General features: G+C 40.7%; 1 protein-coding gene across 8 annotated transcripts in view; it reads right to left on the bottom strand.

The window, feature by feature from the left end:
• Window positions 1–8404: 8404 nt before the first annotated feature.
• The window catches only part of svild (supervillin d), a 122985-nt gene continuing 103607 nt past the window's right edge, over window positions 8405–27782 (bottom strand). For 7 of the 8 annotated variants that reach the window (XM_082152662.1, XM_082152663.1, XM_082152665.1 and 4 more), the window contains 13 exons: window positions 26179–26326; window positions 25366–25511; window positions 25060–25235; window positions 24094–24232; window positions 23707–24004; window positions 23270–23527; window positions 22961–23168; window positions 22339–22472; window positions 21485–21640; window positions 21203–21346; window positions 20522–20634; window positions 16318–16473; window positions 8405–9803 (listed from right to left, as the gene is read on the bottom strand). In XM_082152662.1, the coding sequence (XP_082008788.1) occupies window positions 9717–9803; window positions 16318–16473; window positions 20522–20634; window positions 21203–21346; window positions 21485–21640; window positions 22339–22472; window positions 22961–23168; window positions 23270–23527; window positions 23707–24004; window positions 24094–24232; window positions 25060–25235; window positions 25366–25511; window positions 26179–26326 (2163 nt within the window). In that variant the 3' untranslated portion in view covers window positions 8405–9716. The remainder of the gene's footprint in view (window positions 9804–16317; window positions 16474–20521; window positions 20635–21202; window positions 21347–21484; window positions 21641–22338; window positions 22473–22960; window positions 23169–23269; window positions 23528–23706; window positions 24005–24093; window positions 24233–25059; window positions 25236–25365; window positions 25512–26178; window positions 26327–27782) is intronic. The other variant, XM_082152664.1, reaches the window with a different exon arrangement.

Raw genomic sequence — 27782 nt, 5'->3', positions numbered from 1 at the left:
AACGCGCTCAGAGCGCACTCTCATAAAGCGGACACACGCTCGAGTACTAAGTGTAGTAAATGTGCCCACAACCCTGTGCTCACAACTACCCGCTGCTCGCTCTGCCACTCAGTTACCTTGGGTTACAAAGCTCCCAAACACTGGCCGTGTTATAAGTGTAAACTCTGCGCCCGCTCACGAGCACGCGCACTCACTTTCAGACATGATAACCCCCCCGCCGCTCTCGCGCCAGGGGTGTTTAGCAGCAAAACGCGCTCCATCCGTAGCGATCGAGCCATCATATGCTGTACAGCCAGTCAGCACTGTTTTCCAGCCCCCGTGTTCGAGCACTGGCGGCGCGTCGCCGCCCCATCCTCTCTGATACAGGTTCCCCATCCCGCTCAGCGCGGCGATCTGAACCCAGAGACCATTCGACCCCTAGCTATGCGTGCAAAAGCAGGGGAAGCTATTAAGGGCGCGTCAGAATGGGTGCTGAATACTATATAACACGGCTATTCGCTTAAATTCGCTCGTCGCCCCCCGCGCTTTCTAGCGCAGACGGAGACAAAAGTGACTTTAGAAGCAGCGCACCTGCTTCAAGCAGAAATAGCGAAGCTGCTGCGCAAAGGGGCTATAGAACAGGTTCATCCTTCTCTGAGCGAGTCGGGCTTTTACAGCCGTTACTTCCTCGTACCCAAGAAGGACGGAGCGCTAAGACCTATTTTAGATCTGAGACACTTGAACGAAGCCCTCATGAGACGGCCGTTCAAAATGATTACAACCAGACAATCCTCGCGCAAATTCGCCCAGGAGACTGGTTTATCTCTCTCGATCTGAAGGATGCATACTTCCAGATACAGATAATTCGCCGTCACAGGCCATTCTTGAGATTCGCCTTCGACGGTCGAGTATATCAATACACAGTCCTGCCGTTCGGCCTGTCTTTAGCACCCCGTACGTTTACGAAGTGCATGGACACGGCTCTCGCTCCCCTGAGAAACAGGGCATGCGGATACTGAACTATCTGGACGATTGGCTTATTCTAGCGCAGTCAGAGACAGAACTTGTGTCTCACAGAACAGCGCTTCTCAGCCATCTGGAAGGTCTGGGTCTCTTGGTCAACTGGACCAAGAGCTCGCCATCACCCCGTCAGTCAATTTCCTTTCTGGGAATAGAACTGGACTCGGTGGCTATGACGGCCAGATTGTCGGAGCAGCGTGCGCGCCGCATCCGTCACCTCGCCGCGTCCTTCAAAGTAGGCAGCCAGGTTCTGCTGAGGACATTCTAGCGTATCCTGGGGCATATGGCCTCAGCTGCAGCGGTGCTCCAGCTGGGCTTACCGCGCATGCGCCGCTTCAACGCTGGCTGAAAGCGCGCGTGCCCCGCCGAGCCTGGGAAACCGGCGGCTCGCGATTCAGAGTGAATCAGGGCTGCATTTCAGCCCTGCAGCCCTGGCTGGCAGCCGAATGGTATCACACTGGAGTGACTATGGGAGTGATTTCACACCGGAAAGTTGTCTCGACAGACGCTTCCAACCTAGGTTGGGGAGCGCTCTTCGAGGGCAGACCGGTCTATGGCCGCTGGTCAGACCAGGAGAATCTCCTACACATAAACTGTCTAGAGATGCTCGCGGTCAAGAAAGCGCTCAAACACTTCCTCCCATTCCTCCCAGGTCACCATGTTTTAGTCCGCACGGACAACACATCGGTAGTGGCCTATGTGAATCGCCAGGGCGGTGTCAGATCGAACTCGCTCTGCACCCTGGCGGAACGCCTCCTCGTGTGGGCTCAGCACTCTCTGCGCTCGATGAGAGCCGCGCATGTGCCTGGCCACCTGAACGAGGGCCCCGACAGACTGTCCAGGGACAACGTTCCCCTGGGGGAGTGGTCTTTGCATCCCCAATCAGTTCAGTCACTGTGGCGCCGTTTCGGCAGAGCGAAAGTCGACCTCTTTGCGTCAATAGACAACGCGCACTGCCCAAGGTTCTTTTCAAAGAGCGAGGACGCGCTGGCCCAAGCCTGGCCCAGCGGCCCGCTATACGCTTTTCCCCCGGTCTCTCTGTTGCCACAAGTCATCAGGAGAATCAGGGAAGCGCGCCACATGGTGCTCCTCATAGCCCCGTATTGGGAGAATCAGACATGGTTCCCGGATTTAATACGGCTGGCAGACACCGCTCCCTGGCCGATACCGGTGAGAAGAGACCTTCTCTCTCAAGCCCTCGGCTCGATCTTGCATCCTCATCCAGAGCGCTGGTCTCTGCATGCATGGACTCTCAACGGATACCCGTTGACTTGCCAACAGGGGTTGTGAACACGATCACACAGTCTAGTGCTCCCTCTACGAGGCGGCTCTACGCGTCTAAATGGTCTGTGTTTAATAAATGGTGCACCGCCAAAGGGCTGGATCCACAAGCATGTGGGGTGTCACGTGTGCTTTGTTTCCTCCAAGAGCTGCTGGACTTGGGCAAGTCCCCATCCACGCTCAAAGTATATGTTGCGGCCATCTCAGCTTTCGCCGACTCGGCGCTGGGCCGCGCATTAGGGAGAAACGAATACATCATCCGCTTCCTGAGAGGAGCTAGGAGGATGAACCCCCCGCGACCCCCTTCGGTTCCTATTTGGGATCTTTCCCTGGTCTTAGAGGCCATGAAAGCGCATCCCTTTGAACCCATGGAAACTGTGGATATGAAATACCTTACGCTCAAAACCGTTTTTCTGATAGCTCTGTCTTCAGTCAAACGTGTGGGTGACCTTCATGCGTTATCAGTTAACGCCTCATGCCTGGAGTTCGGACCTAATGACTCTAAAGTCATTCTCAGACCAAGGCATGGTTACGTCCCCAAAGTTTTGGACACACCCTTCAGAGCACAGGTCATTTCTCTCTCAGCTTTGCCGGCAACCGGCAGCGAGGTTGACAGTAACCTCCTTTGCCCTGTCAGAGCACTGAGATATTACATTATGCGCTCCGCCGCCGCCAGGCGCTCGGAGCAGCTTTTCGTTTCGTTTGGTGGGCGCACTAAGGGTCTCGCCGCCTCGAAACACAGTCTGTCCAGATGGATAGTGGACGCTATCGCAGCTGCTTATGCGTCTAAAGACCTGCAGTGCCCCCTGGGCATCAGGGCCCACCCTACTAGAGGCATGGCCTCGTCGTGGGCTTGGTCTAGTGGAATTTCCATTCATGACATTTGTAGCGTAAATGCCTCTGGGTTAATGCGAATTAGCTCAAGAATATAGGGAATTTTGGCAATATTAATATTTATAACGCATGGTCATAATTCATAAATCGCATATGCATTTACTTTATCAATTATAGGAAATGCCTCGTTCTGTACTGTCTGATCATTACAGTTAAGAAGAAGTATTCCTGTCTACAAAACTCCAAGAGAGTTTGTCTTCTGGCCACGAAGACAAAACCTCTTTGGGTTTATTAATAAAAACTATTCAAAGTAGTTTTATAATATAGAGCCTGTAGCTTTATAGATCTTTTGTTTCATTGACTTTATAAAAAGTGGGTTTTCAAACACAGAGCCAGTTAAAAGTATAAATGGGTTTATTAATAAAATGGCACACACTAGAGATTATATAAACTACAAACATAAACGTACGTAAAAATGCAAACAAACGAATAAACATTTAACCGAACAAAAACATAAACATAGCGTGATCAGAATGAAAATGGAATGAAAGAAAGAAAGATATAGAGGGAAGATAGAGGGTAACTTAAATCACAGACCTAAGACCTAGACACCTGGAACAGCTTTTATAGGAATCAATATACTTGCGAGATGTGGTACTCTTTCAGTGTGATGCTGAAAAGGGGACGCGCGTGCGCGTGTCCGGCTGGTTTGCGTCTAGCTTCTTCTGGGTCGTTTCGAAAAACGATGTAAAGGCTCACTTGAATTTAACGTTACCGGAAAAGTTCAGATTCGTCTCCCGGGATGGGAGAGGCTGGAAATCTTAGTTGCAAAGACCGGCGGTTACGACTCGAACATGGGTTCGTTCGATGGAGAAGGCCAGGGCCTCCTTCAGATGTTCCTTGGAGAAGCGCTGCGCCGGGGAGAAGAAGGTCCGAGGAGCGGAAGTTGAGTTGAGAGGAAGAGTGAGAAGAGGAGAGATTTTGGACTTTTATCAGTGTCCCAGGTGCCGTCCCCTCCTTCGTGTAGGACGAATCAGCTGTCGAGATTTTTCGAGCGGGAAGATTCCTTTGTCCGGTTAGACACGCCCACTCGAATGAGTCATGATTGACTTTAACTGGAGAGGATTTTCTCCAGACATATGAACTTATAAAACAATGCGCATCACTGAATTCTGTTATTGGAATTCAACTCCGTTAGCTGGAGAGGATTACAGAGATATCAACAATAGAATCTAGGCGTTGTAGCCATGCAACGATACATTATTATGCATTTGTATAGGCAATAGCAGTTCTATTAAGGTCACAAATAGGACATATGCTTTCCTATGGTTTACACACACCTCTTAACACACAAATTTATATATTTAGTACCTTTAGGAGTGACTTTATGGGTAAAAGTCCTTTTCTGTAGGGGGTTTCTGTTTCACAGTCCAGAGTGTGTTTGTATGTGTGTGTGTGTTGGAATGCCTTTGAGGCTTGGGTCGTAAAGTTTTATGGTCTGAGTTAGGGTTACAACACTATGGAGTGAATATTCTTTCAATGAATCTTCAGAATTAAAGATTTTACTCTAGCAAAACACACCTCTATTATAAGGCAAAGCTAATCACACACATACATATCGGAAGGTATACATTCAAGAGCCATATTTCTACATGACGTTGCACTTTAGTGGCTTTCGTGTGTGTGTGTGTGTGTGTGTGTGTACGTGTGTGTGTGTTCTGGAATGTCACGAGTCTGTGAGGTTGTAAAAGTCACAGGGAGTCCAGAGCTGAAATGGGGGTTTTAGAGGGGATTCTAAGAAAACAGGGTTTCCTTATGTGACTCAAATGTCCCTCGGGGGAGCCACAAAGATGCAATTTTGACCGTTCAAGCAGACTTGGAGATCAGGATTTACTAATTTGAACAGCATGTGACCGCATGTCATAGTCATTGTCGTTACACATTTGTACGGCGGCGGGCTGGGCCTCCCCCTCTACATTTGTTAGATTTCACAATCTGGAAGTTCCCGCCCTGAAGGCTAAACTTTTATCAGTCTAAATCTCGCGTAGGCCGGCCCACTTCTGTGCGCGGGCTACTGCTGTTGATTTAGCTCTCCTGGTTGAGCTGTACCATACAAGGGTTTGTCAGTCAGACCGGCCGCGCCGCTCTGTATGCCCTATTGTGTGCTTGTGTACTCGCGCTAGCCATCATATTGGCCGCCTGGCTCACACTCTTTGTGTTCCCCGGACTTTCCTGGGACTCATTCAGTGGATGCTGGGCGCGCACGGCGTTGACAAGGGAGTTCCCGCAGCGTAAGCTACTTACGCAATACGAGAGAACCTCTCGTAAGAGAACGTATCGGTTACCTAACGTAACCTCTGTTCTCTCTAGAAGAGGGAACGAGTATTGCGTAACCTGCCGTGCTCGCGCCACGAGCATATTCGCTTCAAGCGACAAAAACCAGAGAAAGCAGCCCCCGAGCCTCCTTTTATAAACTAAGCCACGCCCCTCTTACGGGCCGTGACGCGTGGGGGCGCTGAGCGCTCCCATTGGGCGTGACGTCACGCCAGGCTCACTGGTAGGCTGCTGCAGTTGCGGCAGGGCAGCCAATGAGCACGCTAGTTAGCCTGCTCTAGGTCTGCGTGCTGCTGCACTGCGTTGACAAGATTATAAAAATTAAGGATAATTTTTTGGCTTCATATCTCGAGAAAGATGACTTTTCCCGCAGCGTAAGCTACTTACGCAATACTCGTTCCCTCTTCTAGAGAGAACAGAGGTTACGTTAGGTAACCGATACGTTTTCTCATAATATAATTCACATATTAAAGTGTGGCAATAAAATAAAATGTAACAATTACTAATTATAAAAATACCAACAGTTGCTTGATTCAAGTAAATGTTGGTCTAATTATTTTATGTTTTTTATGCTGTTTATGTGTCAGAATATATGATCATGTAACATAAGCTATAGGCTTATTTATATAAAAAATAAAAAATAAAAAAAATAGTAAAAGGACTTAAACATCCAAAAACCTGTATAGTGGTCTGGGTTCAAACATTCCGACATGCAAAGTGAAGCATTCACGTGACTGGAAAAAAGTTAGGCTTTGTTTTTCGTTGATCACGTGTTTCTCTGAAAACAATACGCGCTCCGGCACGGAGCTTCATGAGAAATTGCGCTGCGTACTCGATATGCGCTTTGAAGCTTCAGTGTCAAATGTAACATCACTAGATTCTCCTTCATCCTCATGAGTGTTCCACACAGCACCCTGACGCCTATAATCTTCAAAATGGAGTATTCAGTATTCATAATGTATTTAAATCTCACATACTCACTCAAGAGCTTCTATGAGGAAGTTTTGATCACTCGCACAGTAGAAAGACCATCCCAAGGGGTTTAATTGAGTCTGTACACTATCTAAACTGCACATGGTCCTTGAAGAGGTCCAATATTTGCAGCCCAAAATCAATAGTGGCTAAAAGTGTTGAATTTAGAGAGAATATCGATTTGACACTTCAATTGTTGAGCACCATCTTAAGAATGTGGTTCATGACTTTTTGGCATGGAACCTGGGGTGTTTTATCCCTGAGGTTTGTTTTGCTCATGTCCTTCTTACAATAATTATTCTCAACCAGCACTTCAAGGACATGACTGCATTTCCTTTCAGGGCTGTGTAGTATATTTTCTGATATTCTGAGCATCTGGCATTGGATTGGCAAAGCGAGTGCTTTTGCTTTTGTTAGGGTAGGCTTGATGCAGATTGTGAAGCCGTAACTTCACTTTAACATTCTAGGAAATACAACTACCTCAGTTTGTCCCAAAGATCAACACCTATGGCTCATGTTCGAAGATCCACTTGTAATTTTCCTTGCAACGTACTACTATAACTCTGTTAATCTTGTAATCCATCTCTTTATGAGACAGACTGAAAATGTAACAGTTTGTTACAGCCCCAATGTTTCTTAACATCTTAAAGGAATGATTCATTCAAATTCTGTGATAATTTATTCACCCTCATGTAATTTCAAACAAGCATAAGCAGATGTTCAGCAAACTGTTCAAGCTGCTCTTCTCCATACAATGAAAGTTAACAGAACAATTTTAAGGCCTATACAGTACACTACAGTTTACAAAGTCTTTTTTTAGTTTTTGACATATACTTTTATTCAACAGGCAAGGACACATTAAATTGATCAAATGTGAGAGTAAATACATCTTTTGACACTTCTAACAAAATATTTCTATTTCAAATAAATGCTGTTCTTTGGAACTTTATATTCAAAGAATCCTGAAAAAAAAAAAAAAAAAAAATTCACCCATTACACAAAAACATTAAGCAGGAGAACCGTTTTCAACATAATGTGTCTTGAGCATCAAATAAGCATATTAGAATGATTTCTGAAGGATAATGTGACACTGAAGACTGGAGTAACATGTATTTTTGATCAAATAAGTGCAGCCTTGCTGAGTATAAGACTTAAAACAAACAAAAACAAAATCCGTAACACCCCCTAACTTTTTTACCAGTGTATTTATAAATACTGTATATTCAAATATGGAACACGAAGACATGTCACAGCAGGTTTGATATATTTACAGGATAGAAAAGGTACAAGTCACAGACAGAAAATTTAGCAAATTTAATCACATTGTCTGTCTTGCCCAATGCATCATCAGTTTGTAGGTACTTTTCTCATTTTGTCAAAGTTCTGGTAATCAGAGATTCACATACTGTTCCCCTCTCTGCTAAGAGCATTTCCTCCTGCTCAGCAGTGCTCAATATTGGTGTAGAACAACACTGTTATATATATATATATATTACATATATATTATATAGTTATATATTACAGACACAGGAACACTTTAAAAGAGATTGTATAGACTGTATAGATAAGCCTATTTAGGTTGTTTTAGAAATGCTTTCAAAGTAAATAATAATAATAATAATAATAATAATTTATAAACCATACATACAGTAGATATGCTCTCTAATGGCTCTGTCAAAGCCGAGGTGACCATTACTGTCTCCAGAGACACAGACTCTAATGTTCCAAGCTCCTTCGTCGCGGCTATGGAGGCCATTCCAATCTCCAGCGTTCCTAGATCCCTAGATACTGTATGTATGGTTTATAAAGTATTGGCTTTTGCTTGATATCGTCAAGGTGTCTTTGCATCTTTGGTAGTAAAAACAAATCTTGTAAAATACTTGACTAAATATTTGCTTACAATCTTTTGAGGATGTAATACTGAAGTCTTGCATTTTATTATAACACCATGAGAATGGATTAAAAAGAGAGCGACACCTAGTGGTATGATATTGAATAACATTTATTGTCAACCAAGAGCTGCTACAGTATATGTTTTAGTGGCATAATTCTGGTACTGGACAAACAATACATTTATATCTTTTGAGAAACCACATACATATTGATTTGTTATCTGTAATATTGTTGTAACTGTATCGTCAAAAAAAGATCACAGTCACATAATACTGCATATTAGTCATATTCATTCGTTTGGCAGCAGCGCACTTTATATGTGCACACATTATGGTTTAAAAAGCTATTTACTTTCCACTGTGAATCTTGCACAGAGCTCAGTGACAGTGAAAGGCCTCCATTTGTTTTCCACTGATTACATGACTTGTCACCATTAGTGTTTAATGCATTTTAAGGTCACAGTTTGATAGCAACAGGGTTAAACAGGGTAAAACAATAAAATGGGATACATATTTAAAATTCAAGCTTGTGAGTAGCGAGACATAGATTTACAGTATGTTGATATGCTTCAAGCTATTCCCAAAACGTACACTTTTTGTATAGAAAAGTCTTGTAACTAAAAGCTACTGATGTATGAAATATGAAACTGCTAAGGCCATAGGTAGGTAGCCTGGAAATCCAGTCCCAAATCTGAAAGATTAAGGGTCTGGCATCAACTAATGAAAATCGCCCAGCTCGAGGGGCGGCACCCAGCATGCATTTGAAAATCTCACTCCACGCAATTGGATAACACTACGACCAATCACAATAAGCCCCATACGCTTAGTTATCAGCGGAGCTAACTGGTAACGTTAGATTAGACTCTTGCCGTATCCGGTCGGCAAAACAGCAAAAACGTCCTTCTTGCAAAGGAAGGATTCGAGCGCTGTCTTCTGTTCCTCTTTTAGATAAAAAGCCAAGTCTTACTCGTTAATTGTAGCGGCCAAAGCCGTTTCAAACACCTGGTGTTCATCCATAGCCATCTTGCAATGTTTACTAATGACTTCGACGTCACAGCGCTGTCGTCATCTGTTTAGCTCGCCTCTGGCCTGCCTATATCAGATAACCCGATGTGATTGGTGCAGCTCGGATACAAGGGTATATTTAATGAGCATCATTAATCGACGCCAGAGTAACTCGCTGAGCAAATTCAGTTTGTGCTCTCACGAGAACTCTGGATTTCCAGGGTAATATGTAGGTTAATCTTAAAAAAAAAAAAAAAAAAAAAAAAAAAAAACATTTTTTTTTACAAAAATTACCTGTACATATTCGTGAAAAAAAAGCACAGAGAAAATATGCAAAGTTCCTTAGTAATTACCTTAAGTGAATATACAAGAGATTGTAGACACAAACATTTAATTTGTTTAAAAGAGGCCTTTGCTCTTTTTCAGATTCAGTTGTTTCCAGTTTGGGAGGGTGTAAAATTCATCCCGTGTCAGGTCCAAAACACTCTGCAATACAAATACAATCTGTCAATGTCAGACAACTTTAGAAAACTATTAAACCAAATTTAGCATTTGCTGACATTTCATGACGCTTTCCATGATGACCATTTTAGACTGAACTATTGACTTTAGGGTGGGTTTTGGGACAAGTTTAGTAAAGGGTAGGGGCGTCAATTGTGTATGGAAGGGTATGGCAGCTGTTGAAATATTAGAAATATAACACCAATCCAAGGTGTAATAGCATTAGAGCACATAAAGACTCTTTCACCTAGATATCATCATAAAGAGACTGTGTCTGTTCCCAGAGTTAGGAATACAAAAAAACTCCCAAACCTATTTAAGGGTAAAAATTGTATCGATGTTCAACAAATAAAAAACAGATATAATATAGAAGAACAAATGATAAAGCTTGGGTTGCTGAATATTCCATCCCTTACTTCAAGAGCACTTATTGATAAGGATATGATTAAATGTGGACAGGAGCAGGCTTCACTCAATGTGTACACTTGTCAATTTTAAGAGTGCTGGCCTAGATAATTATAATACATAAAGTGGGAGAGAGGCCGCACTATGCTTAAATAAGTTTTTATTTGTATTTGCACAGACGCGTTTCGGCGCGTGCCTTCCTTAGTGTGCAACAAAGTAACAATGTAGTCAATCTTATATGCCCACACCCATTACCACACCCATATTACCACAAGCCAATAATGTTAAAGTGGTATCAAGTCAATAATGTCACATATTTCAAACAGTCCATTAATGAAAATCAACGGTTGTTATACATGTAAAAAAATTAAAAAATTTGAACGCAATACACATTTGTGTGTTCTATTTATAAGAAACAACTTAGTGACAAATCTTCATTCATCCCATTCGGGATACATGTGTTTAAATAAAAAATATACCAAGCCTCTCGTTGCAGGAGGCGGTTCTCACGGTCTCCCCCTCTTGGAGACCGATTAACAACCTCTAAACCCATGAATTTGAGCATATTTACATCATGTCCCGCAATGTTGAAATGCCTTGCGACTGATGATTTGTCATCGTTCTTCCTAATCGCGCATTTGTGCTCAAAAATTCGGGTTTTTAACTGTCGCTTGGTTTTCCCCACATAAAGCAGCCCACAAGGGCACGTCAGTAAATATACAATAAAAGTGGATAAACATGTGATTCTGCCCTTTACTTTGTATGTCCTACCTGTTTTTGGATGTGTGAATGTATTTTCTGTGAGCATAAAATTACATGCTACACAGTTCAAACACTTGAAATTGCCGTGTGGAATTTTAAAAGGGAAAGGTGACTGGGTAGAACACACAAATGTGTATTGCGTTCACATTTTTGTATTTTTTTTATATGTATAACAACCGTTGATTTTCATTAATGGACTGTTTGAAATATGTGACATTATTGACTTGATACCACTTTAACATTATTGGCTTGTGGTAATATGGGTGTGGTAATGGGTGTGGGCATATAAGATTTACTACATTGTTACTTTGTTGCACACTGAGGAAGGCACGTGCCGAAACGCGTCTGTGCAAATACAAATAAAAACTTATTTAAGCATAGTGCGGCCTCTATGTTATATTATAATATAATATATATCTATCTGATATATATATCTTCATATATCTTTCTGTTTTGAATCATTATTTACCATCATTCCTTGTTGTTTATACTGCTAAATATAGATTACTCAACATCACACATTAACCTGACATCGCTAGTTTCCATCTAAATCGTTATTTCCTGCACAACACGTTAGTAATTCGCTAGCCTGTTAGCGTGCCATCCGTGCGCCCTTTATTTATTTATTTGAGTTTTCTTGCGCAAACTGTCTAACACTTGATGGCTGCTCTGTCAAACCTTCGTCGTCAGTTAGGAACCTGGGTGTGCTCTTTGATACCAATCTTTCATTTGAAAGTCACGTGTCTAGCATCTGTAAAACTGCATTCTTTCATCTTAAAAATATATCTAAATTACGTCATATGCTCTCAATGAAAAATGCAGAACAATTAGTCCATGTGTTCATGACATCAAGGCAAGATTATTGTAATGCTATTATGGGTGGTTGCATTCGGGACGACAGTGCAATTAAGGGAATTGTATTTGGAGGAGAGGAACATAAGTTGTAGTTATACACCGAGGATGTCCTACTTTTCCTAACAGAACCTGAGACAACAATTCCATATTTAAAAAAGCTCATTCTCAAGTATGGGTACTACTATGGATATAAAGTGAATATGAATAAAACTGAGGCCATAGATGTTAATGGTCAAATTTAAAAACAAATCCAAATTAAAAGCAGGTTCAAATGGCCCAAGAATGGGTTTAAATACTTGGGCATCTTTATTCCCTCCTCTTTGTACCAATTATAGGACACAAACTATAAAAAAGTGATTAAAAATATTAGTGAAGATTTAAATCATTGGACAGCTCTCCCCCTCTCTCTGATTGGCCGTGTTGAATCTATTCGTATGAATGTCCTGCCGAGATTACTCTATTTGTTTCAGATGTTACCTATAGAAGTGCCAACAATCTATCTTTGATTCTCACCATATCTTTGAAATTTGCTGAATAAAATAATTTCTAAATTAGTTTGACAAGGAAAACGACCAAGAATAAGGCTTAAAATACTACAATCGGCTAAAACAAATGGCAGGCGGGGACTCCCAAACTTTAGGTTTTACTTTTGGGCAGCTCAATTGAGGCTCCTGGTGAGAGAAGACACACAAACCCGGTGGATCAATATTGAAAATATGCCCCTTAAAATAGTACCCTTTTCCAGTGTATCATTAAAAAATTTTTACTTTAAAACTTTGGAGAACTATACAATGATCATTTGGTTTGTTTAAGAAAATCTAAATGAAACAGTTCCTCTTGAAACTTGGGAAGAAGCTTGTGGAGAGGTACATCTTGTGACCAACTCTAATGTCTCGAGGGAATTCAAATGGAAGATAATAACAAGATTTTTTCGAACGCCACAGATAATTGCAAAATGGAATCCATCCTGCTCAGACAAGTGCTGGAGAAATTGTGGCCAGCATGTTGGTAACCACACCCATATTTTGTGGTCATGTCAAAAAATTAAGAAATTAATGGAAAGATATATTTGACGCCCTTAAAGAAATCTTCCATTATGAAGTCCCAGAAGACCCCATAATAGCCCTTCTAGGTGTGCGTCCAGAAGGTCTTGAGGGTAGAGCTAAAATATATTTACTACAAATTTTACTCGCTGCAGCCATAAAATGTATTGCATGCAGATGGTTAAAACCTGACCCTCCATCATACAACGCTTGGATTCAAAAAGTATGGGAGTTGTACGAAATGGAACAAAATCACATTTGCATTATGACTTCAGAAAACGTTTTCTTAAAAAGGTGGGCTCCTGTAATGCCTTAAAGGTGGAGTATGTAATTCTCTTTTTTGGCCATTTTTTTCAAAATCACTTGAAATCCTATTCCTAACCCACTTACAGCCACTGAGTTAGAAGCACTGAAATAAAAATTAAGCAATTTAATCATCTGTGGAACGGGCAGGACTCGAAAAACTCCAGCCAATCATTTCCAAGACCACCTAGAATCATTGGACAGTAAGTGCGTCAATCAAACGGTCGTACCATCCTCCCCTCCCCCCATCCATGTCCATGTTCTTTGAATGGGTGGAGTCAAAGGAAAGAAGGTAGGACCATTTGAGTTGTGTATTTTCAAAATCTGCCGTTTTGCAAATCACATACCCCACCTTTAAATACTCCAGTGATCATGAGTTATACTATCATATCCACCCTGTGTTCATCTCTGTCTTTCTCCATTAAATAAACAAATAAATAAATAAATAAATAAATATTTATATTTATTTATTTTCTATTTAATATTTCATTCTCTGAAATATTTATATTTAATATTTAACATTCTCATAAATATTGATATTTATTTATTTTCTATTTAATATTTCATTCTCTGTATAATGTGTACGATATAATTAAGCCTGAAGAATTGTCAATATTGTGGGAACATGATGGACTAACCCAGGGGTGGGGAACGTCCGGCCCCCGGGCCGTAACCGGCCCGCAAAACAGTTTGATGCGGCCCGCGAGTCAATTCCTCCCCCAAAAAAAAAAAAAAAAAACTTCAGAAACAAAAATCTCAGCAATTACTTTTCCTGTGATAGAAAACACAAAATAGGCAAAGTGGCAAGCAGCACGAGCCCAGGAGCCGTGAGAGCAGGGCGTGGCCAGTAGCGCGAGTGTTAATGAGTCACCTGAGGTCAAGTTCAAACACCGGTTTCAGGTTTCTCACGGATGAACTACGGGGGCGAGCGCGCCGCACCGGTTTCAAAAAAAAATAACGCAGTCGGCACCGCCGCACAGTCTTCTGTCAGACCAGATGTTGTCAGGCTATATGTCAGTAAAACTCAGAAAAACTAACTTACTTACGTTACGTTGTGCCAGCCGTTTGTTCGCGGCGCGCACTCTTCAATCACGCAAATGCGGCGCGCCCTGTATCACGCAAAATACACTACTAGCATGTAACGTCGTGTTCTGTCGTCAATTAAGTATTGAAATAACTAAAAGGGAGATTAAAGCTGCGTCAAAACTCTATGTCTGGGCTTTTGTATTCCTTTGTAGGCTACATAAATGTTACACATTTTGGCGTAGCCCTACTCAATTTTCATTATTAATGTTCTAACATTTGATCAATATTGCAAAGTCATCAAAACTGACTAAATATTTTGTGACCAAAAATTTGAAAAATAGGCCTACATCTAGCCTAAATGATCGTTCATGACATTCTTTTAACTATAAGCAACCCAATTTGTCTAGATCTGTATTATTTCCTTTGTATAATGAGCTTAAATATTGCTGCGCAGTCGTGTGATTTAGTCTGCTTGATTAACATTATTACAATGTATTCCTAACTCTGATATGTAGCCTATATAAGGTCTTCGAATGTGTTCGAATATTTCACCAGCATCAGCCTTTTCACAGTTTCTATCACTCCGCTTGTCTGTGTTTGCACAACTTGCATCAGGCCAGTAATGGTGACAAGTGACTGTCTTTATGAGTGAACAATTGAAATTTAATTGAACTGATTTAATAGTGCCAAAAACATTGATTAACTCAAGAAAGAAACAAGTTGCTGAAACCAATCTTTAATGCTAAAAAGTTTACATCTATGCAAAATAATCCTTGAAAGATTTTTCATTTAAGGCCATTCCTGTTTGGAATATGTGATTGTGTATTGTCAACAATAAGCAGAAACATTTTGCATTTCCATTTTATAGTGTGGATCATTAATTTCAACATTTATCCTCATTCTCATGTTTAAGAATCTGTTATCTGCTTGACAAATAATTTATGCTACTGCCCACTGACATGCTTTTAAAGCTATTGTTATCAAAAAATGTTGGCATTCAAACACCTTAAAATGCACATATGTAGGTCAGAGAAATCACATTTGAATGTGTGTGTCTGTGTGGTAATATGGGCTGGTGTGGCTACAGTGCCAGGACTGAATTTTTTAACCAGTCTACCCCCTGTATATAGGCTTACAATATACATTATTCTCTGTATCGAATCATGTTATCTTGTTACCCAGCCCCTGATGTTTCAGGCTCAGCCCCTGGTGTTTTTAAAACCTAGAAACGCCCCTGCTCATTACAATGGCCCTTAAAGAATGTTAAAAAATTGTAAATGGCCCTTGATAGGAAAAAGGTTCCCCACCCCTGGACTAACCCAATGCCATCGATATTGTATGTAATGCTGTGGTTCTAAAAAAAAAAAAAAAAGGGATCTCATTCACTGCTTTTAGAATCTTTACTTTTTAAAAATGTTGTTTGTTTTTTCCAAATACATTTTTATATTAACATTTTAATGACAGTATATTTATTGAACAAAAAATATTCTTTTATTTATCAAAATAAACAGAAAATAGTGCAAACTTTGCTAAAGTGATTGCTTTGAACCAGTACTTACTTAGACATTATTAAAAAAAATATTATTTTAGCAAGTATTTGTATCAATACTGTGTGCCTTTTAGACAGTCACTAATAGACAGTCACAGAAAAATAAGTTGTGAAAGGGTAAATAAACCCCAAGCAGATGAACGTCGTCGTTTGCTAACAATTGTGAAGCATGGCAGTGTTTTACAGGGGTCTTTGTTCATTTCATGGTTCTGAAACCAACTGCTCAGAGGTTGCCACTGTGATTTTTACAGTGTTTCAAACTATTCTATGGTGTAGTAGCCTGTGTGGAACAATAATATTCATTCTTATATCAACAACTATAATCTGCCATGTTCCAAAACTATGTAATTTTTTTATTTATAATTTTAAATGTGATGATGCTGTTGGTTAGTGTTTAAGAGCACTTTTGTCTTTCTCTCTTCCGTCATTCTACACTAATTTTATTGATATTTTCACGCGATATTGTTAGATTGCATGGCATCAGATTGCAGGACTTTTAGTGATTTGATACCACTGGTAAAGGGCATATGTGAGCCCCATTTTATAGGTTTGTTACCTGAAAGTCTTTATCTGACAAGTAGCACTCGAGGCGCAGAGGGTCCACTCCCTCTGGCAGGGGTTTGGAAGTGAGCTCCTCCACAGTGTACTGCAGCCTGCTGAGTTTAGACAGGGCGTCTTTAACCAGAATCACTTTATTATGGGCTCCTTCAACCTGCACAGACATTCAAACATACAGTTTCATCATCCATTGGCTTCAATATTAAAGATCTTTGGGCTAAGGTGTTTTTGGGGTCCTTGAGATGTTCTGACATGCCCTTACATTTGTGCTTTTTTCAGTTACTGCTGAGTAAACATATTAATGGCAAAGGTGTAATTACACTCTATTTAGCACAAACAGGGCTACCATAATATGTGAGCAACATGTATGTACATGTTTGTATTTTTGAGAGAATAATGTTTATGCATGGTTATTGAAAAAACTAAAAATGAAAGTTTCTGAAATAAGGCCACAAAACACATACTAAATATGTGTCCATAAGACTTCTGAATAATGCATTTTGTCGCCTAGAGTTTTTTCTTCAAAATGATGTGAAAATCATCCTGCCTAATCATTCACAGAAAACAATACATTGATTTAAATTTTGTAAGACACTTTTTGTTTGGAAAGGCAACCTTTCATTCAGGTGGGCGTAAACGACACCATCCAACACCATCATGAATATTGAGTGGTTCACACCTGAGAAGTTCACACCCATAATTAGCCTTTCATTCTGGTGTGTCACTGAGCCACAAGAAAGAATGCAAGGACTAACTAACTAACTAACTAACTAACTAACTAACTAACTAACTAACTAACTAACTAACTAACTAACTAACTAACTAACTAACTAACTAACTAACTAACTAAATAAATAAATAAATAAATAAATAAATATATATATATATATATATATATATATATATATTAGTCTGTCTTTTGAAAATCATATTTCATATGTTACAAAAACAGCCTTTTTCCACCTTAGAAACATTGCTAAGCTACGTAATATGCTATCAGTTTCTGATGCAGAAAAGTTAGTTCATGCATTCATGACCTCGAGACTGGATTACTGTAATGCTTTATTAGCTGGTTGTCCTGCATCCTCAATAAACAAGCTACAGTTAGTCCAAAATGCCGCCGCTAGAGTTCTTACGAGATCAAGAAAATATGATCATATAACACCGATTTTATCATCACTGCATTGGTTACCTATAAAGCTCCGTATTAATTATAAGGTATTGCTACTGACTTATAAAGCCCTAAACGGCTTAGCTCCAGTCTATTTAACGGATCTTCTATCGCCCTATAATCCATCGCGCTCTTTAAGATCACTAAATCGCTTTTGGTCATACCTAGGATATCCAGAACCACCAAAGGAGGGAGAGCATTTTCACATTTGGCTCCAAAACTCTGGAATAGTCTTCCTGATACTGTTCTTTGCTCAGACTCGCTCTCCCAGTTTAAAACTAGATTAAAGTCGCATCTCTTCAGCCAGGCATTCATATAATCCTACAGTTCAAACTACAATCCGGCCTCTAGCTCATAAATGCCAGAGGAGAACTGGCCCCCGACTGAGCCTGGGGCCTCCCAAGGTTTTTTTTTTCTCCATTAGGTCACCTGATGGAGTTTTAGGACACTATTAGGTCACTTGATGGAGTTTTTCGGTTCCTTGCCACTGTTGCCTTTGGCTTGCTCAGTTGGGGATATTTTGGGGATATTTAATTTAATTTGATCAATCAATAAATTCCTCTTGAAACAAACTTTGTTGTATTATTTTTATTTAATACTGTGAAGCTGCTTTGATACAATTTGTATTGTGAAAAGCGCTATACAAATAAACTTGACTTGACTTGACTTGACTATTAGGGGTGTAACGGTTCACAAAATTCACGGTTCGATACACTTGTGTCACGGTTCGGTACGGTACGTTTTCCATACAGCAAAAATAAATAAATGCCAGAGGAATTTCCTTGAATTAATTTTTTATTTTTTTTATTTAATGAAACTAACAAAAATTACTGAAATTTAATGAAATTAATGAAAAAGTATGATTTTTTTATTAGTTTTTTGGTGCTTTTTTTACTGAGCAATAATGGAGCTATACTTGACTCTTCTAATGAGCATATAAAACAAAACAGCTCCTTGGACAAAATGAAATGTAATATTGTAGTAGTAGGCTAGTTATAAACAAAGGTTTATTTTAGTTCAGATTAACATTTGAGGGCAGCAATTGTATTCATAATGTCAAAATAAAACCGACGTAATGTTACTTGAAAGCATTATAGCCCTAGCCTGGCAAACTCACCATAGACACGGTCAATCTGATGGGCGGGATAAACGGCTGTCTTTCAAATTCCCTCTGCACGCAATAGGACAGCGCTTCAACCAACCAGAGCGTTTTCCCAACAGTGGAGCTAACGTTAGTTGATAGATTCAACTTTTGCCGGCAAAACGACGAACACATCTTCCTTTTTTTAAGAATGACTTAAGTGCCGTTCTTCGCTCTTTTCTCAAAGAAAAACTTAACTCCAAGTCCTCCAGAGTTGCGGCCAAAGCCGTTTCGAAAGACCGCTGTTCTCCATCAGCAGCAGCCGTCATTCTTTGTATTCAAGTGGCAGGAACCGTCGCAACTCTGTCGTCATATGTTAAGCCCGCCCCCGCCTACTCTATACACGACGTGATTGGCCTGACCCAATTTAGGTTTTTGCAGCAAAAAGGTCTATTGAGAGTTGCTAGACTGACCCTGGCTGCAAAATAATTTTGCTGCCGCTAGGGTGCGTCTAGATTTCTAGGCTATTATAGCCCACTATTCCTGACAAACTTCCATACCTTGCAGTTAGTGTTACTACAGCAAATCCATTCCACGGTGAATGTTGCTGATCTGTGGACACCGGCCAGTTCATTCATGGCACGATGTTTCTTCCTGGTTTCCACGTCAGCGCTGTTTGATCCGTTAATAACAGAGAAATGTGCATGTTTCTCACTAGATCTCGCAGCGATGTTATTACTTCAGTGGCGGATTCAAAAAGCATTTGAAATTCAAATGCTTTCTTTACTGGTCTGGATCTCTTAGCGCTGTGTGGTGTTGCTTGATAGGGCTCGCGAGTCCCGCTTCACAGGTCAAAACTGATAAACGGTCCACACAAACACAATAAGAGTAGCTCAGTTTCGTTCCTTACATTGCATTTGCCAGTTGATGTTGTGGTGGCGCCAGCCTCTATGAGCGCGCTTGCCACCCGCGATGCGCCTTCATTTGAAATAACGAAATTTTGGTCGGCAGAAAAAATGGTCCAACGAACCGTTCGGTACGTAATGCGTACCGAAAACCGAACCGAAAGCCTCGTACCGAACGGTTCGATACGAATACGCGTATCGTTACACCCCTAATATATATATATATATATATATATATATATATATAATTGGTCCAGCTTATTAATTATCCAGCTGATGTGGGCGTTCACGTTTGCATGGATGCCTCAGATAATTTGCGTTTGAATAGCGCGCGCTCTCCGTGGGCGGGGTCACATTAAAACTTAATGAGATGAGATGAGAACGACTGACATCTCTCTCTTTTCATACATATTACATAATCTGAGAATATTTGTTTTTTATAAAAATTACTTCATTTAAAAGAAGAGAATTCAAGCTTCATGCCTGTGTGTCTGTATGCCTGTTTGACTGAGTATTCGCTCAGTAACAGTTCATTTTCGGATGCGTTTCAGAATGGACTACACTGACAGAGAGAAGACTGAACTCGCATCATGTTTATTTTTCTTTATTTGGCAAAAAGCACAACACTTTATTTTTATTTTGAGTATACACAAAAAAAATGCACACTTAACAGGATCGATTGATGTATGAAACTTTTTTGTAAGATCAAAGTCAACAGAGTATTTTGAGTCTCTCTTGCACTGATAAGGAAAAAAGCGAGCCTATCGCGCCGGCGTGATAGCCGACCTCAGGGGGTTAATTTTTTATCACTTTTACTCATGAGTCATGACATGCTAGCTGGCAACAAAGGATTCCATTCATTATGCTAAGCTAAGCTATTGGTGGCGCTGCCAAACTAAAACAAGGCATGCACTGGGACAAAAATGCGTTTGCCCACCTATCTAAATGTAGGAAAGACGGTGAATAAGCCCTATTTCAAAAAACGGTGGAGTGTTCCTTTAAAGTATTCTCTGGCATTCTGAAAGCTATGGGTGGTGTAACGTACCCGTACTTTAATATTTGGGTCTTTCTCCCAATAAGGGAAGATGTTGGTAAAGGTGAGTGGTTCTCCACCAGCCAGGATCAGGTAGGCCTGAGGAGGCCGTCTGGAGTTCTTCTCTGAAAAACAAACACAAGAAGGTCATTATTACACAGCAAAGCAATAAAATATGCACTATATATGTTTCGTAACTTGAACTTGACGCAAAAGAGAAAGCAAATCTGTACTGTACAGAGTTCTCTTTTCAGTCTTATCGCGCATGTTTTAAAAGCACATGAATGAATGCGACTGATCATATACTGTAACGCTATCCAAACGATGCCAGAAAGACGCATTCAACAGAAAAAAAGGAATCACAAAAATGAAGACGTTCATTTTGACAGCCCTAGTTGTTACTGATCGAAAATAATAGTTAATGCATGTTGTTAGGAACCTGCCAGCTGGAACATTTGGACTAGCACATACAGTAGGTCTTTAAGCCTGCTCCTGGAGATACACTGTCCTGCAGAGTTTAGCTCCAACCCTAATCAAACACACCTAAACCAACTTATCAAGCTATTCAGGATTGGATATAAACTTTTCAGGGCAGTTTATTGGGCTCCAGGAAAGAGGACCTCTGGACTAGCATGAATTTCCTTTATTAAACCATCCTGCCCTCTTCCCTGAGTGAAGATTCCATCTCCTAACCTTGGCAGTACTGTAGCGTTGTTTCCATGGCACACTTCCTCTCACTGTCCCAGCGGATCTTGGCCGAGCCGGTACATTCTGTATCTTCTTGTTGCTGCCCTTGCCACAGGTACACTTCCATCCTGTTATCCACCAAGAACAGAGCTACAGAGAATAAAAACAGAAACATGTATAGAAAATATAAACTATTGACACCGCAATGTGCAACACATTGATGCAATTCAATGTCAGTTGACATTATGAGAATCCGTGGTTACAGTCACATGTAATGACATTATGTACCAGGCTGAGGGGCTGAATACAAGTTCTCCTGCAGGAATGGCATGGCCATGATGGTTCCTGTCACTTGGGCGGGCCCGAACTGTTCCTCTTCCTGAAAAGTCCCACCGCTGGCACTCAGACGGAAAAGACGTGGTGTAAAATTGTACTTTCCTGGATCTGCAAGCACACAGAGACAGTAATATACTTGAGAATATACCTGAATCACATAATAATGATAATAATAATAATAATAATAATAATAATAACAATAAATAAATAAATAAATAAATAAATAAATAAATAAATAAATAAATTAATTAAAACAAATAAAATAAAAAAACACATGGGCCCTGCCCCTGCTTCAAAACGTATTAAGCTGCCTACATAGGCTGCATTTTAAGCCACCACAGTGACTCAGTAAAAAAATATATTCAAGATGAGAGAAAAGTCTATTAGAAATATAATTCATGCGATACCAGTTTTAATTAAAATTATGTGCTGCTATATTTTAGACTTATTCCAATATTGTGCTGTTAGGATAGCAACATGCTAATGGAAAACCTGAAATCAGTGGTTAGTTAAGTGTCCTAATAAAAAAATACTAATAATCCATTATACCCAACTGTAATATTTTTAGACATACTCAAATATTGTTCATAGAGTGTTTCAAATCAGTCACTTATGAACTTCCATTTCAGATGCTGCCTTCCTTTGTCAGCAGTAGACAGCAAAAAAGCTCACTAGATTTGGAACAGGGCTATGGCATCATAAGGAAATATTATGCATGTGTATGATTATAATGACATACCAATTTAGCAACATTATAACAAGAAAACATCGATTGCTTGGAAAGGAATAAACATTTTCTTTTTTACCTTGCAGCATGCAGTCATAGGCTTTCCTGTCCTGCTTGCCAAGAGCATCCCAGAATTGCTTGGGCTCAGTTCCTTCCTCTATTTCAATTACTTTCAAACTGCTGTTACTGTTCAAACCCAGCTCACGAGGACAACTGTAACATGCATATAAATACATATACACACACAATCACCACATGGTCATTACATTCCTATACAGAAAAGTCTAAGGGTGTACTCCCACTAGGCACAGTTGCCTTGTACAGAGCCCGTGCAATTGTCCCCCCTCCCCCCAATTGTTTGCGACTTTACTCGCAAGCTACAATTCCTGTTCGTCAATAAAGTGAGAACCAGACCCGCTATAAACCTAGATATACTCAAATTAATTGAAAAGTGTACTATCCAAGCAGTAATAGAAGAAATTTGCTGTTGTAATGATGACACATAAGAGTAGAAGCTGTTCCGTGCGTACCATGCCCGAGCCCAACTGAATCGCGCTCTGACACGGTTAGTGAACCACGCCCGGGCACGGTGCGATCACACTAGTCAAACGAACCAGACTTTGAGGGTCCAACATGCTTGGGCACGGTTCAGATCACCTAGTGTGAGTACAGCCTAAATCTATATGGGTAAATCTACTCACGTTTGAGTGAGGCGCTCCACGGTCCTTTTGCCCACTTCCCGGGCACCGGGATGAGACTTACAGCCATGCCACAGGTAGAGTTGTCCCTTTCGTACCCCCAGCAGCAGCAAACTAGCACGAGAGCGCAGGCTGTCACAACAGCTCTCCACTTCAACCAGCGAGCCCTCCATTACTGTCTCTCCACGCACACAAAACAAATGCCAGTCTCCTGACAGAAAAACCACACCAAAATAACACACACACATGGAATTACTGTGAGATATAAAAGAAGTCTGGTAAGTTTTGCTCATTGTTATCTGCGTTTATTACCTGTGTTGTTAAAGCTATCCTCCCTGGAGCCCTGGTGGATGATTAGCCCTCCCTGGAAGAGCTGGAGGAAGCAGGGTGGCTCTTTGCCCTGTGTGACCAGCACTTGCGCCCCCCTGTGGTTGCCTAGCTCTACCGTCATAAGGGCAGATGTGCCCCGTCCACTGACGCTGGAGCGACGTCCCTGCCAGAAGAAGCATGCTGTGCGTTCCCTACCTGGGCCAGCTGTACTCACTTCACCAGGCTTCTGTCTCTTACCCACTGCGAACACATACGATAAAATATATTTTTTAGCCTCTTCTAGCTTCTTTTGAATTATGCAACTTTCAGCTTGCTGAGGCTCCCGGCCCCCTGGTTGACAAGCACTGTATCACCTGAAATGATGCATACTAAGTACAAAAGTAACATAAAAAATAAATGAAGTTCCATGCCTCACTCACCAACATTAGTAACAGAGTATTTCCAGCGGATGACATAGGTGTCGCCCTCGTGCAGCTGACTCACACTCTCTGGCGGGATCTCAAAATCATCAAACTCACGGATGTGCCATGAGTCCACAGCAACGGTGGACAGCTCAGCCTGCCGCCCATCCTCAGAACGGATCAATCCATGTCCTCTCTGCACGTCCACACCCTCCAGCACCATCTTCACAGGGCCTGCTGTTCCCGCCAGCATCTCTGTGACGTCACACGGCTTCAGCTCAGACTCACAGGTGGGAAGGTGCTGACAGACTGGACTCTAGAGGAGAAAGACAAAATGCAGGTTGTCACTATCTTTTCAAAGGAAAGAAGGTTGGAATCCATTCTGAGTGTCTTGCTGTCTGTTACCTTCAGCTCCTCCACCACCGGTTCATCTTTGGGGGGTTTCCTCTCTGCCCAATCAAGAAACTTCTCTCGGAATAGAGCGGTTTCATTGTGTTCTGACAGCCGGCCAAACAGGGCCCAGCTCGGCCTGCCCTCACCTTGTCTGCTCACAAACACAGACACAAGTGAGAAAAGGAGTAGGATTCTCATGTGATTTGGTTCCAGTAACAGTTCTTGAATGTCTACCTTCTTTAGTCTGAATTGAATGCACAGAGAGAGATTGACTGAACACGATGAAACAGTACAAAGACACACTTTGAAACAAACACACATGTTGAAACAGACAACACTTCTTTCTACTGCATTGTCCTCTCTAGTTACATAGAAAAAACGTAAAAACAAAGCAACAAGTGTAGTCCAATTTGTGAAAAAAATTACTCTTGATGAAAAAATGACTGACTTTGACTAATTCAATCAAAAAGATTGACTCAATGTTACAAGATTAATTCAGTGAATCGTTTGGAACAGATCTTGACTCACTAACTGAACTAAGTCATTTATTTTCATCTTCTCAAACTTGAAACGAGAAGTATTACTTACTAACTTTGTTCATGTTCAGTGTGTATTTGAAGATACACATTAAAAAATGTCACTTTAAAAATATTGATTGTTGTTCCTAGACTAAAATAATCATTTATTAAATTTACAAAAATAAATGCTTTTATTCATCTCTAATATGCTCTAATCAAATTATACCACTTGAGGGCAGTATTGTGGTTGCATATATCAGTCGTTTTTATGTGTCCTGGTTTTAATGGCTGTTCTTGAGATTCTACTGAGTTAACACATTTTTGAGAGCTTTATAAACCACTCTCTCAAGGCTCAATGCATCACCTACAAAATCATAACCTGGTAAGAATTTTATTTTATTTTTTATCACAGACAGAGAACATGAGCTAAGCAAGAATAGTCAGTGGAGGTGTCACTCACTTAGGGCTGTCTTTATTGGCTGAGGACGGGTCGAGGGGGTTGATCCTGCATGTGCTGTAGTCGTATGCGCCACTCCAGATGTGTTTGCCCAGCTGCACTGCCACTTTCCTGTCACTCAAAGAAACATCTTTTCCTGTCCAGACGTACACCTCGCTTCCAAAGTCAAACACCAGCGCCTGCCACACACACACACACACACACTGAGTTAATTTCAGAACAATGGGACCAAGCACAGTTTACCAACACACAGACACTGATCATCCACAATAGGACAGAACCGCATAGAAGAGCCTATAGATGTGACACCTCCTTAGAGTTGAGAAGAGAGACACTGGGAATGGATGCCCAGGCCTCCTCATAAGGAACCAGCTTATCCTCCACCAGCCTGTAGACACAGTTTGACTCCACTACAGCACTCTCATACAGTTCATCTTCCTCTGGCTTCCCTGCACCTGTAAAACACACACGCACACGTAAAAAACATATCTCCACAAAGCAAACTGCAGCCATTTAAATTGACAGTATATTAGCAACATGCATTTAACTTCCATCATTTCACATATTCCTGAGTAAACCTAAATATCTAGCCAGAAATACAGTTGGACAGGACCGTTTTTTACCCACTTGCATGCAATCTGATAATGGACATTAAAATACAGTATGTTAAGCCTCACCTTCACCGTCCTGAGAATAGCTTTTTGATTTTACCTGTAAGTGTGTAGTTCTGGAATTGTCATAATTTTCCACTAAATTCAGAACAGAATAAGGAGTAAAACGTGGACATAGCATGGGAACAACATGGTTATTCAAATGAAGTGTGTCAAGAAAAAACACTGTTCTTTTGAAGAAAGAGAAGGAACAAACTTCATGGAGCTTATGAGGAAGTTAGTGTAAACTATGGCAATTTAAACAAAAAAAACCAACAAGTAAACCAGTACCAAAATACTGCAAGAATGGAGGATAAACTGAACTTGATTATGCAACATTAGTAAATTCTAGCCTAGAGTCAATGGTCTGTATATACAAAATTACAAATTAATGTGTGTTTAAGGTGAGTGAAATATTGTCATTTCAACATCTGTACAGGGCCTGGATAAGTGTTTTTGTAAGTGCCTGTACCTCTGTACTCAGTCTTTCCTCCCAAAAGACTCCAGAACTCTTTGGCCGAACGGTTCTCTGTGTTGATTCCCTCCTCCAGCACGGTGATCTGAGGAGCTTTGCAGCCCAGATCTCTCTTCGTCTGGATGTACTGAGCCATCTCTGAGCTCTGATACACACACACACACAATTTGACACAAACTTGTTTTTATATTTTCAATTTCCATAGACAAAATTATTTTTATACTGTACAAACTGTATATTCTATCCCCCTACACTAACCCTACCCACCACAGAAAACTTTTTTACATTTGAAAAAAAAAAAAGAAATCACTTTGGTATGATTTATAAGCTGTTTTCCTCGTTGGGCCCGACCAAATGGCCCCACAATGTCAAATGTCAAACAAACACACACACACACACACACACACACACACACACACACACACACACACACACACACACACACACACACACACACACACACACACACACACACACACACACACACACACACACACACACACACACACACACACACACACACACACACACACGGAGAATGGGTCACTGTTGTTATTGTTAAATAAAACTATTTCAAATAATTTTCGGTAAATGAAATAAATTGAAATAAATAATAGATGAAAAACTTAAGACACAAAATACAATGTGTTGCCATAGCAACTAACTGGAATACATAAGTTTGAGCTGAAGAACTAAAATTACTAAAACTAAAACAAATACAAATACATTAAAGGGTAACTAAACCCTAAAGCAACTTTTTTTAGTTAATGATCTGTAAGACTGGGGCTTTATTAGTGCTGTTCATTGATTCAAGTAATTTTTTTGACATTTGAGTATAAAGTGTTTTAATTCTACAATATATGGTGTAAAAACGTCTGAGTGCTGCCCCCTTCAGGTTGAACGGTGGTTACTACAGTTGAATTTTCCTATTGGAAGTTGTGGTGTCCTGTGACGTAAGAGGTCACCAGCTCACCACGCCCTTGGTACAAGCTACCACGCCCTTGGCAGGCCCTATATAAAAGCATCTTGTTCCGTCAAAACCACTGTAGGGAGTCAGGAGTTGGAATTGCGAGTATTTAAAACGATCAGGATAGCGTATATTAGCATCTAGTTAGCATAGCATTTATATAGTTATTTAGATTATTTTGTGTAGCCTAGGTAGTTAATTAGCAGTTAGTGTAGTATTGTTAGAAGCATAGTTAGTTAGTAGCATAGTATTGCATCAGTTAGGATAGCTTCAAGTTAGATAGCGTAGATTTTTAGCTTTAGATTTATCTGTATTTAGTACATTTTAGTACAGTACATAGGTGTAGTGTTGCTGGTTGCAACAGCACTGCTCACGCTGAAAAGCGACGCAGTGCCAAACGCTGACTCCATCACTACAGCGGCGTGTTGATGTGAGTGAGCATATATTTTTAGTCACAATTTATGTTCTTTCCTATTAGGCTAAAGTTAATCCTCGGGGGTTGACAAAAGCGCCGGCGCGTTTTGCTGGATTTTTTCACATGGCAGCAAAATAGACTTAAAATACTCCGTCATTTATGGTCATACAGACTTAAGAAATATGAAAAAAAACAAGAAAAAAAAAACTGTTAAATGTC

The sequence above is a fragment of the Leuciscus leuciscus genome (assembly GCF_965113295.1).
Source record: "Leuciscus leuciscus genome assembly, chromosome: 21".
In the NCBI taxonomy this organism is placed as follows: Eukaryota; Metazoa; Chordata; class Actinopteri; order Cypriniformes; family Leuciscidae; genus Leuciscus; species Leuciscus leuciscus.
Note: the sequence above shows the minus strand (reverse complement) of the source record. Positions and strands in the feature narration are given on the sequence as shown.